General features: G+C 48.2%; 1 protein-coding gene across 2 annotated transcripts in view; it reads right to left on the reverse strand.

Annotated features, from left to right (window-relative positions):
* Dhrsx (dehydrogenase/reductase (SDR family) X-linked) overlaps positions 1 to 16,692 on the reverse strand; it is a gene marked incomplete at its 5' end in the record, with an annotated part of 110,506 nt that overhangs the window by 42,594 nt on the left and 51,220 nt on the right. Inside the window, 2 exon segments of one of the 2 annotated variants that reach the window (XM_005406518.2) lie at positions 5,499 to 5,600; positions 7,764 to 7,850. In XM_005406518.2, coding sequence (XP_005406575.2) covers positions 5,499 to 5,600; positions 7,764 to 7,850 — 189 coding nt within the window. 2 annotated transcript variants of the gene reach the window in all.

The following is a 16,692-nucleotide window of genomic DNA, read 5'->3' on the forward strand; positions in this document are numbered from 1 at the left end:
CAAGCCCATCTCCCAGGGAATATCATTTTCAGAAACTCTCCAGACGGTTTATAACCTTCTTGGACACGAAGAATATCAATGTCAAGTGTTATCGTTTGGATCTTGAATATTTCCCAGAGGCTCACTGTGGAAAGCTTGGTCTCCACTTGTGGAGCTGCTGGGTTTAAAGATGATGGGACCTTTAAAAGGTGGAGCCTAGGGGAGGAAGTGAGGTCACTGGGGGTGTGGCCTTGAAGGGGATTGTGGGAATCTGGTGTCTTCCACCTGGTCCTCCTCCTCCTTCCTTCCTGGCTGCCACAGTGTGAGATCTGCTCCACCCTGCTGTGACGGTCCTACCTCCTCTCCAAGGCAATGCAGACAGGTGACCATGGACCAACAACTCTGAAATCATGAGGTAAAATACACTTCCTTCCAAGCTGATTTTCTCAGGTCTATTTTTACAGCGACAGAAAGCTGAAGAACATACAGGGCCCCTCTGTGAGGTGCAGCGTAGGGGAGACACCCACTCACATCCACGGACACCAGCCCCTGCCTCATACACCCGACGCTGGGAGTCTCCGTTCCAACACAATAAGGGACAGTCCTGGTGCACAAACTGGAAAATGTGACAACTGAGACAACCCTTTGCTTCCTGCAGACCAAGGCGAGCCTGACCCAGCTCCAGCACCCCGGGCTGCTGCTGATGCGCCATCCTGGTGTGCCCTGCTGATTACCAGGAGGCCTGGGAAACCTTGTTCCTGCAGCTCTGCAGCCTTCCTCGGTGCCAGGGAATGGTCTTCCCAAGCCCACGGCTTCCCCTGGGATCCATGCATGTGCTTGGTCTGCTGGGAAAACAGGAAGTCCTGCCAAGAGAGGGTGCTGACTCTGCCTTACTAGGTGTATCCACTGTGTATTCTAACTGTCTTGGGGAGTATGAACGGTGGACTGTAGAAGCCTACTGCTGTGGTATACATTTACCATGTCACCCAAAGGTCTCTGGTGCTTAGAAGGTGACCGGATCACGGGGCGCTGTGCTCCTCAGTGGATCCATCATGGACGAGCTCCTGGCTGAATGTGCTGTAGGAGGCGGGACCTGGTTGGAGGTGGTCACTGGGCTGTGACCTGGAAGGGTGAGTTCTTGCCCCCAGCTCCTCCCTTCTCTCTCTGCTTCCCAGCCACCATGATGTGAGCATCTTTCCTCCTTCACACCCATCCGCCATGATGTTCTTGCCTTAAGAGCAGCCAACCATGGACTGCACTTTCTGCAACCATGAGCCTCATTAACCCTCTCCTCTGGGTGGTGGGTGTCAAGTACTGTGTCTCAGAAACAACAAAGTGCCTAAGGCAATGGATGAATCCATAGCAGAATGTACCATAGGAGGTGGGGCCTGGTTGGAGGCCATCACCGTGGTGTAATGTGGAAGGGTGAGTTCTTGTCTCCAGCTCGTCCCTCCTCTCTCTGCCTTCCGGCCACCATGATGTGAGAATCTTCCTTCTTCTATGACCGTCAGCCATGATGCTCCTGCCTTGGAGCATCCGACCGTGGATTGCACCGTCTGCAACCATGAGCCACATTAAAACTCTCTGCTTTAAAGTGTGGGTGTTGAGTGTGCTGTCCCAGTGATGGAAGATTTCCCTAACACACGGGGACACCCAGGAAACGGGGAAGAACAGATTGTTGGAGCTGAGGGACAAATCAGACTCAAGCGCACGGTGGCCTTTACCACCCACGGCCTCAGGGAGCGTCTCTGCTCCTCCACATCCATCTGCCATGATGCTTCTGACTGGATCCAAATAAACGGTGGCTTTGGGTGCTTTCTCTCAGCAGTGCGACAGTAACTGACACAGGAAGCATCACACCTGCAGCAAGGCCTGGCTCCCTTTGGACACGTTCCTCCCAGAACCCAGGGTGACTCTTACTTCCACAACTGGGCTCCTTCCCCCCAGTGCGACCCCAGGATAAGTACTGCGCACTGCTGTGTTCAAACAGCCCCAGGGGCCTCCCTGGCTCCAAGCAGAGCCACAACCTGGCTGAGCTCTTGAAAGACAGAGAAAAAAAAAAACACACCAGAGGAGAACAGGACACAGTGTCATTCTGTGAAATCATCCTTAACAAATGGGCTTCTATTCTATTTCCTGGAAATGGCGTTCCAAAGGGTACAGGCTGGGAAATTTCCATGCGTACCATACCTAGGATATAATCTTCGCTGTATTTTACAGGACTGCATTGTCACATCGCAGGCTGCATTTTCTACGGTGCGACATTTCACAGAATAATTATTTGTACAGTGCTTGCTTCCTTTGCCAGGGTGTGATTTCTCAGAGGGCAAGGGCTCTTGCGGTTGTATTTTTCCTGCTTGTGAAGGAGAGGCAGGACAGAGGAGGCGGGAAAGATGAGATGAACACTGCTCTCCCAGAGATGTGCACACCCTGATCCCCACCGGGCAGACAGAATGATGTCCCCATCACAATCCCCATGTGAAGCCAAAATAATGTCCCTGAGATGTCTGCAAGATGTCCAGGTCCAAATCCCAAAGTTCTAGAGCAAATAATGTCCCCAGAGCTGGGTGTGTTGGCACACACCTGCAATCCCAGCACTCAGGAGGCTGAGGCAGGAGATTATAAGGGTTAGAGGCCACCCTGGGCTACATAATGAGTTCAAGACCAGCCTGAAATGCATAGTGAGACCCTGTCTCAAAACAAGAAAAAAAATAGAACAATGTCCCCAAAGATGTCGTGTCCTAATTCCCATGCGACAGACAGAGAAGTGATCTTCAGACGTCTAGATTCTGATCCCAGTGGCACACAGAATGATCTCCTCCACAGATGTCCGCGTTGTGATATCTGGAAGCCCTGTGTATGGGACCATCGCGTACTGTAAACGTGGACTTACAAACAACCACAGCAAAAAGTATAGGACCTTCAGAAGAAAAAGACACCCCAGCTTTTCATTCTCCTCGCCCAGCTTGCCAGAGCTTGATCTGACGGCTGTGCGCTTGGCTTACAATCTGCAGAGAAAGCGTACACCGCCGTCCCCTGGGGACACCACGGTCATCACAGCAGGGCAGGTGGAGGGTGACTGTGGGCTGAATTTCACAGGGAAGCCTGGATTGTTGCTGCAGTCTTGATAGAGCTACATCCATTCTATAGAAAAAGGCAATCAGTATACCTATTTCTCCCCAAATGCTCGTTTCGGAACAGAGCAAGGAATGTTAGAGAAAGTTATCACATTCGACATTACAAATGTGTCTACTTCTTAGTAGCTGAAAAGTTGAAGCAGAGTCAGGTGTGGTGGTGCACGCCTGTCAGCCCAGCGCTTGGTAGGCTGAGGCAGGAGGATCGCTGTGAATTTGAGAGCAGCCTGAGTTACGCACAAGACCCTGTCTCAAATAGCTGGATCAGAAGACTACGTAAAAGTCCCAGAGAGGGTGTCAAATTCTGCTTTATACTTTCGGGCAGTTATTTGTACCCTCTCATTACTCTGTGAGAAAGCGTCCAATTACTAATTCCTGGGGTGCTACGCATAGCAAGAACGTAAAAGGCACAGACAAACAGACAGCATGGTGCTTCTACCTCAGCTCCACTTTGGTGATTTATAATATTGTAATTCTACTCACTTATGCTAATGGATGGTCTTAAAAGCAAGCCAACAGTCAAGAGTTTGGGAAAGGAATACTAAACAGCCATGAAGTGGGAAATCATTCACTTCAGTATGTTAAACTATGGCTACTGAGGGACTGTGAAATTAAGACAGAATAATTAGCCCAGCATGGTGGTGCATACTTGTAATCCCAGTACTTGGGAGGCTGAGGCAGGAGGATCGTTGTGAGTTTGAGACCAGCCTGGGCTACAAAGTGAGCTCAAGGTCAGCCTGAACTGCATAGCGAGACCCAGTCTCAAAAAAAACCAAAAAAAAAAACAACAGAATAGTTATTACATTATTATTAAAACTCCCTGAGAAGACAGATGAATTGTAATGAGGACGATGCATTCCAAGGGACCCTTCTGTGTGCATAACACATGACGTTTCACGTACTGGAAATGGTGCTGTCTACAGCTTTGTGGACAAGATGTGCTTATCACCGGCACGGAATTGCAGACATCGATACAGCCTACAGGTCAGATTGTCTGTGACTGGATGGCTCAGTTCTGTCCTTTAAAGTATATGTTGAGAATTTCTTTTTTTGGTACCGGGAATCAAACTCAGGACGTTGCGCATGCCAAGCAAGGCACCGTGCCACTGAGCTACCCCCCCGGCCCTACAGTGAGAATTTCTAATTCAACGTGTGTGTGGAGGAGAAGTCTGTAAGGGTGAGCACTTGTTTTTTGCATGCTAATAGCCTTAATGTGACAGGAAAGGAAAAAAAAAAAAGGAAGAAGAGATTAAGACAGCGATGAAAAACAGCAAACAGCGAGCAGATCTCAGGAGCTGTGGGCAGATGGACAGATGCACAGCGTCCCCAGGGAGATGCCCGAGTCCTCAGCCCTGCGAGCTGGGAATCTGGGACCTCACCAGCCCCTTGCAGAATCCATGAAGCTAAAGATATCTGTGTGGGGAAATTAGTGTGTGTCCTTCACGAGGGAAGCAAGCAATTATGTTGAGTAATCAGACTGAGTCACTGCATAGCTATTTCCCCGCCACAGAAAAGAAAGAGTCGCTTGACAAACGTTCCACGGACTTGGAGGGAAGCTGCAGTGCTTACAGGTTTACTATTTTTGTCTGCTGTACGCATTGTTTTAATTGGACTATTTATTTCCTCTCCAGAGATCACCGTTTGGTCTCTGAGCCTGTTCTTGCGGAAAGGAAAATGTTTCGGAGCACAGTGCCTGCAGCTCAGGCTGTGCATTTTTATTCAGTGTGGAGAGGGCCATGACTGCACGTCACTGGCGGTGACTCAGACCTGAAATGTCCCCCAAGGGGTCACGTGTTCCAGGCTGGGGACTCTGGTAGCGAATAGGTCAGGAAATGAGATGCGCACATGGGCGAGGGGCGGGGCGGATGAATGGGACACAGCGTAGGTGCTGCTGTCCAAGCGTGGCGGTGGTGGGGCGCTGACCGCCCACCCAGCAGAAGTCAAGAGTAATTATCTCACCGTCACTTCAAAGCAGTGCGCTGCAGGGGATAATTTCTATGACACAAACCAGTGAGTCTTTGAAATAGACAAGTGCTCAGAAAAGGGACCGGTACTCCTGACATCTGTTCCCAAGACTGGGAATCCAATCTTGGGAAAGCACGGAAGTATGTCACCAAACAAGTAAGTGAGGAAGTTCTAGTGCGCACGGAAGGTAACAGCTGGTTTGGAGCCGTTCTGAAGAACTAGAGCTCATCCTCGAACGAAAATGCAACTAGAGCTCATCACTGCTCCAACACGGATGTCTGGTTTCAGAAACCCCTGCAGAACCAGAGCTCCTGTTTGCATCCAAATTAACTCCTGGCTGGCAGTGTTTTTACCGGGAGTTTTCACACTTGCCCCCAAATCGATCTCTGTCTCATACGGGTCTCAGCAGACAGAACTCACCATTATTGACGAGCACATGGAGCGGGAGTCTCTTCATCTTGAAATTCTTCACGAACTGCCGGATGGACTTCATGGAAGCCAGGTTGCAGTATAAAAACTCCACTGGAAAAGGATCAGAACACCTGGTTACAGTCCGACCGGCCGCAGGGGCTGAGTGTTCCGTAGGTGAGCTTCCGTCCCATTAGGGAATAGCGCTGGGTTACAAACGTCACGAGGGCCCAGGGAAGGAAGTATGCATCAGGGTGATTCCCAGGGACTGCCACCCACCCCTGAATAGTTGGCTGTCTTTCTAGAGAGTAAAGACCTGCCACCTGCTTGTAGCCAATAGAAAGAACAAGGGAGAGGGGGTGGGATGCCCCTTGTGCTGTCTTTTCATCACACAGGACAAAAGCTCCTGTGTTAGAAACTTGAACTCATAATCTGACAGTCGGCGGACGTGATGCTTTGCTTGGGTTCAGGTACTTTGGGCTGGCATCAGGAAACAGACTGCATGAACTGCTACCAGGTAGTTAAACGACAAATCAAAATGTTGTACTCTTCATTTTCTAATACTAGAGTAGAAGGGACACACACACACACACACACACACACACACACATGCACACACACCTCCATTTTGATTCTTTTTTGAATACTGTGAATAATCTCCTGGTTCCCATTGTAACTGGTCAGACTTTCTATCACTGGGACAAAATAAATAACACCCACAATTTAAATAAAGGAGGAAAGGTTACTTAGGCTCATGGTTGCAGAGGGTGCAGTCCATGGTCAGCTGCTCCAAGGCAGGAGCATCATGGTGGACGGGCATGGAGGAGGAAAGATGCTCACATCATGGTGACCAGGAAGCAGAGAGAGAAGGGAGGAGCTGGGGACAAGAACTCACCTTCCAGGCCACACCCTAGGGACCACCTCCAACCAGGCCCCGCCTTCTAACAGTACACTAACTCATCATTGGGCTGACCAATAGACAAATATAGCACCCCCATGATCCAACTGTCTTCCAAACACATGACACTTTTGGGGGACATTTTAGCTCTAAACCATAACACATTATTCAGGCCGGGGATATACCTCAGGGGCGCAAGCGCCTGTCTAGCAAGTGCAAGGTCCTAAGTTCAGTTCCTGGTACCAAAAAAAGAAAAATAATAATGAAATAAACCATAACACATCCTTGTCAGTTGGCGAACTCTACTTTCCACATTGACGGCCAAGCTTTCAACTCATGAGTGTTAAGGTCACCATCAACACCAAAAGGACAGCCCACATTTCATTTCATTCCTTAATAGCAACAGCCTTGTTATTTAGGAAAATATCTGGGGAGAAAACATGGCACAGGAGGAAATTCAAAGTGGGAAAATCAGAAGCATATTAGTGCAAAGAAGTTCTGTTATTTTATGCCAATGAAAATGGTGAAATGGAATTTTCCACAAAGTAGAAATGGTTAAAAGAGTTTCAGGCTGGACGTGGTGGTGCAAGCCTATAATCTCAGCAGTTGGGAGTCTGAGGCAAGAGGATCACTGTGAGTTTGAGGCCAGCCTGAAGTGTATATTGAAACCCTGTCTGAAAAAGACAGAGAGAGAGAGACAGACAGAGACAGAGACAGAGAGAGACACAGAGAGATGAGGAGAGACAGAGACACAGAGGGGAGGTGACAGAGAGAGACAGAGAGACAGAGACAGACACAGAGAAAGGAGAGAGAGATGACAGAGATAGAGAGAGAGAAAGAGAAGAGAGAGATCCAATGAAAATCCCAACAATGTTATATATAAGATAAACATAAGCAAAACTCAAAAACGTTAGCAGCGTCTGAATTTCAACTTCGACATAAAAGAGCACTGAACTAACCTAAGGACAACACACTTGTAAGATGATCTACTCCCTCAGTTTTCTTTGGCATAGAGAGAAAACTGTCACGTGTCAAGTCACTCGGGCATCAGGGAGAAGGACAGTGTACATAACCCACGTTTCCCTTAAGGAACCAAGACCATGTCACGTGGCAGATGCCTGGTATGTGATCAAGAAACGGGCTGCAATCCGAGAGCTGTGTGTGATGAGATAAATTCAGAAGCACAGAGCGAATGTTTCAAAATCTAAGCAGAAAACAGTGACAGTCGTATGTTTGCTCAATCTGATGATTTTGTTTTAGAAAAGCAACACTGGAAGCTTCGGTTTCGCTTGATTTTTAAATGCGCTTTTCCAGGAAATCTTTTCCACCATAGGTACAGCTGATGCAGCCTGCGGCAGACTCGGGGAGCAGGAGTTTACCACCAAGGGTGTGGAAGTGCTGTTCTGGAGCCGGGTACCATCTGGAGGGGAATCTCTGACATGCTGTCGTCTTTCCCAGGAACATGCCTGTGGGGATACAGGAAATGGGAAACCCTCCTTATGCTAATGTATCACTCAGCTTCCCGCGGCTGGCACCAAATACATGACACTTGCGAATTAAAGGAGGACAGGTTTATTTTGGCTCACGATTTAGGAGGATTCACTCCATGGGTGGCTGGGTCCAAGGCAGAAACAACATGGTGGATGGACAGGTGCGGTGGAAGACACGGGTGCATGTCATGGCCCCTCTTCCCCCTCCCTCTCCTTCCAGCCCTATTTTTATTGGTGCAGCTTCTGAAAAGATGAAAGAAATCAATGCCTACTGATGCAGCAGACAGAGAAGAGACCAAGAACCTCCTGGTATCTTATGGTACTTAGAACCTTCTGAGGTACCGTCTCCGGTTGGTAGGGGATGAGCAAGACTGTTGTTGGCCAGGAAGTAGAGGCACAGTCAGACAGGAAGTGGACGGGAACAGAGAGATCACAACACCACATCCCTGACTCTCTTCCTCCAACTTTACCTCACCTCCTTATAGCCCATTTAGCTACGAGCCCATTAACTAGCTAAGCCATGGTTGCCATTAATAAACTCACAGTGTCATCACCATTCCAGGAACGTCCTGATCCAGTCCAGTTCACGACCAGGATCAAGAGGCACAACACGCAAGTGCAACTGACAATAGCAGAACTGGTAAAACCACACACTGTCTCACAGAAATCCAACGTCACTAGATTTTAAAAGACTTGGAGGGTGTTTCCCCTCCTTTTCCCGGGGGAAATATGTTTATAACCAACCGGAAATGGTACCTCAGAAGATTCTAAGTAGCATAAGGTGCCAGGAGGTTCCAGGTCCCTTCTCTGTCCACTGCATCAGTAGGCATTGATTTTCTTCACCTTTTCAGAAGCTGCACCAGTAAAAGCAGGGCTAGTAGGAGGGGAGGGGTAAGATGGGGCCAGGGAACAGCCATGGGGAGCCACTTCTGCATATCAAGCGTGGAACATCTGCCGGACAACAGAGCTCATCCTGGCTGCTCTGCTTTGCATGTGCTTTGAGTGTCTCTCTAGAGGGTCAAGCGTGCAAAGCTGGGTCCCTGAGGCAGAGATTCCAGAAGTACGAGGTAGACCAGGTGTCCCTGGATCAGAATCCGAGGGGAAATCCCAGGAGACAGCTGGGTGGTCGCTGAGGTCGGAAGAGTTTGCTGCAATTGTTAGATGTGATTGCAGCCCAAATCTTTTTCCTTTCCTGCACTGCTGGGCACTGAACCCAGGGCCTTTGCAGTAAGCTACATCACCAGCCCTTTTTGTTTTCATTTTGAGATAGTCTTGCCCAGCTGCCCAGGCTGAGCTTCAACTTGCAATTCTCCTGCCTCAGCCTCCTAGGGTGTTAGGATCATAGGCACCCACTCACATGTCCAGCCTCCTTCCTCCTTGACGCCCAAATTGTTAGCATCACAGAGCAGACTGTGGCAGACACAGGGCCGGTGAGCTCTGAACTGCTGGAGTTGGCACAAAACCCAAGCTGGTTTTCTAAATATATGTGTAACTTTTTAACTGATGCAAAACAATTGTGTGTGGTATTTCGAAGTTTGCGTAGGGCGGGAGATGATCAGAGCAGGAGAATGCACGTATCTATCCCCTCAGACATTTGTCATTTGCTTGTGCTGGAAACAGGCAGCTTCCTCCCTCAGAAGACAGCAACCGGCTTGTACAAAGAAAGAAAAAATGGAAGAAGATCTTAAGGTCTAACCTGACCACCGTGGCACATGCTTGTCAACCCAGCTACTCGGGAAGCTGAGGCAGGAAGGTTGCGAGTTTGAGCCCATCCTGGGCTACTTAGCAAGATCCCAGGTCAAACTAAAAGTAGACAGACAGATAGACAGGCAGACAGACATGCAGTAGAAGTAGAGTTTACAAGTAAAAAGCAGTAGGAATTCATCAACCCAGGCGAGCAGACACAATGCAGGCAGGGTCCAATGAATACTGTAAGGTTAAAGCATACTTTGAAAAAATCTCATAAGCATGAAGAAATAGGTAGAAAGAGGAAGAGAGGGAGGGAGGGAGGAATGAATGAATGAAGGAAGGAAGGAAGGAAGAAATGAAGGTAGGTTAGACTTGGAGGAAATTGTGAATAATATATTTTAAAAGGCTGAAAATGCAAATTTACAGACTGAATACAGTTTATTGCATGATGAAATATTTACAGTAATACATTTCTAGTTCTTGCTATGGTGGTATTATGCTAAATTTATAACAAAATGTAAAACCCGTGGAAAGGCTACTTCCTGAGGAAAGGCTGATTAGTGACATCTAATCAAAAATTAGGTCTAATCAGAGCAACCCATAATAAGAGACATTAAAAAAATGAAAATAATGACATTCAGAAGCCGGGGGTGGTGATGGATGCCTGTCATGTCAGCACTCTGGGAGGCTGAGGCAGGACGGTTGCAAGTTTCAGCCCAGCCTGGGCATCTTAGAAGCCTTGGAAGACCCTGTCTCAAATTACAATTAAAAAAAGGGCTAAGGGCACAGCTTAGTGTGAAAGGCCTGGGTTCCCTCTGCAGGAGCACCTACACACAGAAGGAAAGGCTTTCAAGCAGGAGGCTGACCTTATTCACTTCATCAAGTTTGCACTGACTATGTAAATTTTTAAAAATTATTTAATATACGAAAATAAATTTTAAATAACAAAAGCAAAAGTTTGCATTATTCTGCTACAAAAAGTACAAATAAAAAAAAACTGTGTAAAATAAAAAGGGAGGGAAAAATACAAATCTCTTGACTGGTCACATGCATGCACTTCTGCGCCTGAGAAAATCAGAAGGAAAAAATATCAATCATTAGGGATCTTTCATCAGAATAAACCTGGAAGAAAAAAACTGCAGGTGACCCGCAGGGCACTTGCCACCTCAGAGGCATCTTCCTTCGTGTGAGGGATGTTTAAATTAAGTTTTCTATCTTTTTTTTGTGTGTTTTTGAGACAGTCTAGCTATAGAGTTCAGGCTGGCCTTGAGCTCACTTTGTAGCCCAGGCTGGCCTCGAACTTGCAACAATCTTCCTGCCTCAGCCTCCCGAGTGCTGGAATTACAGGCGTGCACCACTTAGAATCTCTGGAGGCTGCAGTGTAATAGCTGATAGCACTGCTGCCTGTAGTCCCTGCACCCGTGTTGGCATGGGCTGGACACCTCTGTGAGAACAGCTGAGAAAACTGCATAGCCAGTGCTGCTGAGGGTTTGGAAAATCCGGGCTTCTTTTCTATTTGCTGCTGGGTGTGGACACTGTAGGATAACCAGGACCCGCAGAAGACCAGGAGGCACTGCCAGCGTGGATGGGGGTCGGCTGACTGTGCCCCGACTTCCAACTATCCCCACTTCACAAGACGGCCCCGGGCAGGTTCCTGGGACCTGCAGGACCCACGCCATCTCTGCCCCTCACGGACAAGCACCACGCACCCTGGGAATCAGGTGTCACTCGTGGCAAAGGTGTGGCCAGTGGACAGGTCTCCTGCACTGTGGGAATACAGGCAGTTGCAGAAGCAAAGTCTAATGTCTATTTGTTTGCTGCTGCTGCGGGGGGAACCTGGGGTCTCATGCAGGACAGGCACAAGCTCTCCCCGACCCACGTGGCCAGCGGAGTTCCCAGCCAGATCCCTAGGGTGGCCGGCTGGTCCATCACTTGGTGGACGCATGGGCAGGGTGCAGCTGGCAGTGCTCTTTGATCTTTGTTTCCTCCCAGAGGGAAAGAGGAGTAGTATTCCCAAGCTTCTGGAGTTTTTCCAGAAGCGGGAAGGAACGGCCATCGGTGCCTGCCTCTCACGAGCCCTCGTGTTTCTCTGTTTAAAGGACTTGGGTGGAACTGAGGTAGCATCGAGCGGTCCTGTGTGTATTCAGTGATCCTACTGAGGTTTCTGTGGGTGACGCCCAGGCACATCTGTTCCTGAGACCGAAGAACAAAGGGATTCGAGAAAGAGGATTTTCTGTGTCAGAGAGGGTTGACAGAGGTGGACAGACAGAGACCAAGAAATGAAGGAAGGAAGGAAGGAAGGAAGAAGGAAAGGAAGGAAGGAAGGAAGGAAGAAAGAAGGAAAAGAAGGAAGGAAGGAAGAAGGAAAGGAAGGAAGGAAGGAAGGAAGGAAGGAAGGAAGGAAGGAAGAAGGAAAGGAAGGAAGGAAGGAAGGAAAGAAGGAAAGAAAGAGGAGGGAAGAAGGGAGGAGAACGAATGAAACATGAAGAAGTACCAAGAGACAAAAAGACAGGAAGAGAGAAGAGAAAGTGATATCCATGGCACACAGGGAGACATTCCTCAAACAGCTGCACGTTTGCGTCTCCATTCTGTGTAGCATGACGCCTTTCCATCTCTACTACACACTCGCATGCCTGCCTGTAAGACACTGACACTGGTAGAACAACGCTACACGGAGGGTTTGAATTTTGTAAAAATAAACTTATTCAGTAAAAGACACGTTGTCAAGAACCGTGGGGTGTGTTGGAAGCAGTGGGGTGTATCTGGAGGTGGCTTCATGAAAATGTGTCTTTCGCTTAATACTTTTTAAAGGTGAGCATTCAGCATATTCTCCGATCGCCTGACATTGCTCAAACATTCACAGCAATTTCTGTCCAACAAAAACAAGACGCTGCGTCCTCATCCACCTTGGTCACCGGATCTAGCACTGGGCGATTTCCAGCACCTCCCCAAGGTCAAAATGACCAGAAAAGGTCAATGTGTCGAGTCTATTCAGGACATCGAGGCAGCCAGGACAGTGGAGCTGAAGACCCTCAGGAAGGAGGACTCCAGAGCTGCTGCAGAGTGTGGCACCAGCTGGAAAAACCACACTGTTTGCAGAATCTGTGCTCAGGATAACCAGGTGTCAGGACCAAAGCGATGTGGACACATCTGGCCCGTTTGGACACCTCCCCTAAACACCCACTGCACACAGGTGACCTACCTGATCGAAAGTCTCAGTCTCGGGGTGTATCTCTAACACAGCCCAGTAACAGAATAACGAACACAGGACTATTAAAGGACAGAAAGATCTGAAAAACGGTGCACTACTTTCTCTCTCCCTGATGGCTGTAACTCTACACCAGAGGGTGGATTTCATTTTGAAAGTCACGTGTTCACGTATTGGCCTTGGACAACACAACACAAGAACCCAGCCTGTTGCTGTCAATGTCCAAGGAACTAAGGTTCTGGTCACCTCATCCTGCCAGGCGATGTGTTGGGCTTGGGCTGGTTTTATGTCACTTACAAGGGGATGATTAATAAAGCACACTGCTGGGTAGGTCTGGGAGGGTCATGGCGGGGTGACACTGGGCATTACATCTGGTCCCTGGCCCTTTCCTCTTGATTCTGTTCCAGCTCCCCAGCTGCCATGATGTGAGCATGTCCCTACCACAGTACCCACCATGATGCCTTTGCCTTAGATCAGCCAACCATGGACTGAACCCTCTGCAACCAGGAGGTTAATGAACCCCTCTCTCTCACGTGTAAGTGTCAGGGTCAGGCACTGTCTTCCAGCTCTGGGAGCATAACTGATACAGGCAGATAAACTGAGGTATGCTATTTGGGGAAGCCTCCCTGTTTGTCCTATTCATGGAGCTCCACCTAACCCTATTCCAGGAAGTAAAAGTACAGTAGACATATGAAAAAAAAAATGAAAACATACACATTGAATTTTCCCAAGGCCAGAAGCACAAGTCCTTAGAACAGTTTAAAATTAAAGAGAAAAAATGGCTTTGTTTATTCTTATCTAACCAGGCAGGTATATGTCAATCTTGATGTTGCTATGGAAACAAAGACTTCACTAAAGCTTTAGAATGGTTTTCTTTTTTCTTCCAAAGAGGTAAATGGCCCAACTGGGATCTTCTATCCATTATCCACCCACAAGAGTGGGTGAGAACTAAGCCTCAGCCCACCCCCAAAAAAGTCACACTTTCCTAACTCCTGCAGGCTCAGCACTCTCTGTTTAAGTATTACCACATCAAAAGGGATTTAGTAGAACCCTGAAGATCTTGTAGTGGGAAATCCTGGATGTCGTTTAAAGCTTAATTTCTGAGATGGAGCTCTCTTTCCTAATCAAATTTGAATGTATGAAGGACAAGGCTTCAAGGACCAAGGTGGGAAAGGGGGTGAAAGAAATCTGTCACGAACTCCCCACCCCAACCTTGGCGTAGGCACCCTGAGTTGTGTTGCTACTTGTCTACTGAAGGTACTAAGAGAAAAAAACAAAGAGAAAACATATCCCCAAGGTGGGCTTCAGAGGACGGCTGCTCTAAGCAGGCGCCCCTGTGAGAGTGTACTACTCCTAGGAGGGGAACACTCACTTACTAAGGTGCTTCACCTGCTCTGTCCCTCGAGTTCAACTTTCCTGTGAGAAGGTAGCAGGATTATTTGGATTGGACAACAGCATTCAGGGCCTTGAAGTTTGTAAATACAGATGCCCACATTCCTACAGGGCTCTCTTTAAGTCTTTCCACAGAGATCTGCTAGGAGAACCATGTGTATTAGCTAGCTCTGCTGCATAACAAGTGTCCCCCCATCTCACTGGCTTATAACAACCTCCATGTATGATCCCACATGTCTGTAAGTTAGACATCCGGGTGTGAGTGGGCTACCTGGATTCCACAAGGTCTCCCCAAGACAGAAGTAAGATGCTAGACAGTGCTGAGCATGGTATTAGTACCTTGGGATCTTTTTTATGCCTGTTTAATTTGCACATGAAATTCAGGTCCTCCTGCTTGTGGGATGAAGGTCTGTTTTCTTTCTCTCTGCTTCTAGAAGCACCTTCTGCTCCTTGCCCCATGGACATCTGCTTTCTCGAAGGCAGCCGGAGAGTCTCTGCTTGTGTCTCCAGTTTCTTCTGAGGAATTATGTCTTTACTACAGGTCCACCGTTAGGGTTTGGGTGGAGAATGTCCCACAATTTCTCATGTGTTCAGACGTGGGGCTGTTGGAAGATGATTACATTATGAGTGTTATATTCTTCAGTGCATAAATCCACCCACGGTGCTGTTAGGAGAGGGGCTTATTTGAAAGAGGTGGGTCCTGGGGATATGACCTGGGAGAGTCTCCCTGGTGTTTGTCTGTCTGTCTCTGTCTCTGTGTCCATCCCCCACCCACCTCTGTCTTTCTCTGTGCATCTCAGTCACCATGATGTGACCATCTTTCCTCCTCCACGCCCATCCGCCATGATGTTCCTGCCTTGGAACCAGCTGACCATGGGCTGCACCCTCTGCTACCGCGAGCCATATAAACCTCTGCTCTTCCAAGCTGCAGGTGTGAGGTAATTTTGTCCCAGGAAGGGGAAGGCTGTGTAAGACAACCTCATTTTCTTCTAGAAAATAGTGTCTGCACTGCAGTCTTAACTTTCTGTAAACATTTCACCTTATAATGATGTTTTCATTCCTCTTTTACATAAACTTCCCGAATAAACAGAGAGTTTGAGAACCCCTAACTATGTCAGCTTGCTGTGTGAGTTACGTTCACGTGTTCTGAGATGCAGGAGGCAAGGAAGCATCCTAAAAACCTCAGGAGTTTTGAAAATCTTTGGGCACCATGGGAACTGCAGAATTCATCTCCTTTTTCAGGCTGCTTTTGTTTACCACAGGGTCTTAGTCCATTTCCTGTAATTCCAGATCGTGGGTCATTTGCAGAGAAAGCAAGTCTACATCCCACAGCTTGGAGGCTGGGTAGTCCAACGTGAAGGGAGTGAAACTGCTTAGACATTTCTTGCTGGTTGGGGTTCCCTACAGGTTTCCAGAGAGTCGCTCGGCAAGACAGGGCAAGAACACTGGGAAAAGCTCACCTTCAAGACCCGCCGTTGCAATAACCCATTAATTTTGAATCGATTAAAGTGTTCACGTGTCAGCCCGCTAAGCCACTAAAGCATGAATGAATCAATCCATTCATGAAGCAGCTCGCTCACTTACTAATCCGTGGATGGCTTAATCTGTGCATGAAGCCAGAGCTGCCGTCACCCAATAACTTCTTCAATGTTCCACTAGGAAGTGCAGAGTGGAGATTAAAAACCAATAGGAGATTTACAGGGCACTTGCAAGCCACCGCACATGGTCAGGCTTTTGGAAGATGCTCCAGTTTATCTCTTGAATGTAGAGATTAGAGGACCGTTTCAGTAACAGGACTCAGCATTTCCACATAATGTAACAGTAGGAAAACTGCTCTTGTTTCCTGTTCTGGCTGAACCATCCCCTCACCGGGTAAATGCCGATGCCCGGTCGTTCTTGGCTGTACTCGAAGGACTTTTGTGAGGGAGGTGAACCACCTTGAGTCCTTGCTCCTACCTGCTTCTTTCTCTTAAGCTGTGGTGTGAGTCGTGAAGGAGGACAGCTCCTGCCTCAGCCTCAGGTGAATCTCTCGCCATCTCCCTTGGCCTGCGCCCGCAAGGGCATGCTACTCGTAGGCGCAGTGAGGTGGCCGCATGTGTGCAGTAACGACCATGACCTTGTGCCCCTGCAGGGATCTACACGGCTTCCACCAGTTGTCGTAAAGAACACAGGAAGATTTGGCAGAATCTGTGCATCCAGCCTACGACGTCTCTCCAAAGAGCACACGACGTCAACAAGCAGAAGTGGTTTTGTTTTCGACGGTGGACTTTTCTTCTGCACTTCACTGTCTTTTAATCTTATATTTTTTCTCCTCCAGTCAGGTTGCAGTTCTTAAGAGCATCCTCAGCTAGAAACTCCTCCATATAGTAGTAGGACTAATTAGTATCCAAAAGGCACAGGTATAAAATTCGCCACCTTGGAGACGGAGTGTTCATCCCAGGCACCTTTTGGGTACTCACCGCATTTAACCACAGCAGTGCAGCGTGAAGATGCACTTTGGCTTCCCCAGGTTATGGCCATGATGCAAAC

This window comes from Chinchilla lanigera, unplaced genomic scaffold, assembly GCF_000276665.1.
Source record: "Chinchilla lanigera isolate Chin_1 unplaced genomic scaffold, ChiLan1.0 scaffold00098, whole genome shotgun sequence".
In the NCBI taxonomy this organism is placed as follows: domain Eukaryota; kingdom Metazoa; phylum Chordata; class Mammalia; order Rodentia; family Chinchillidae; genus Chinchilla; species Chinchilla lanigera.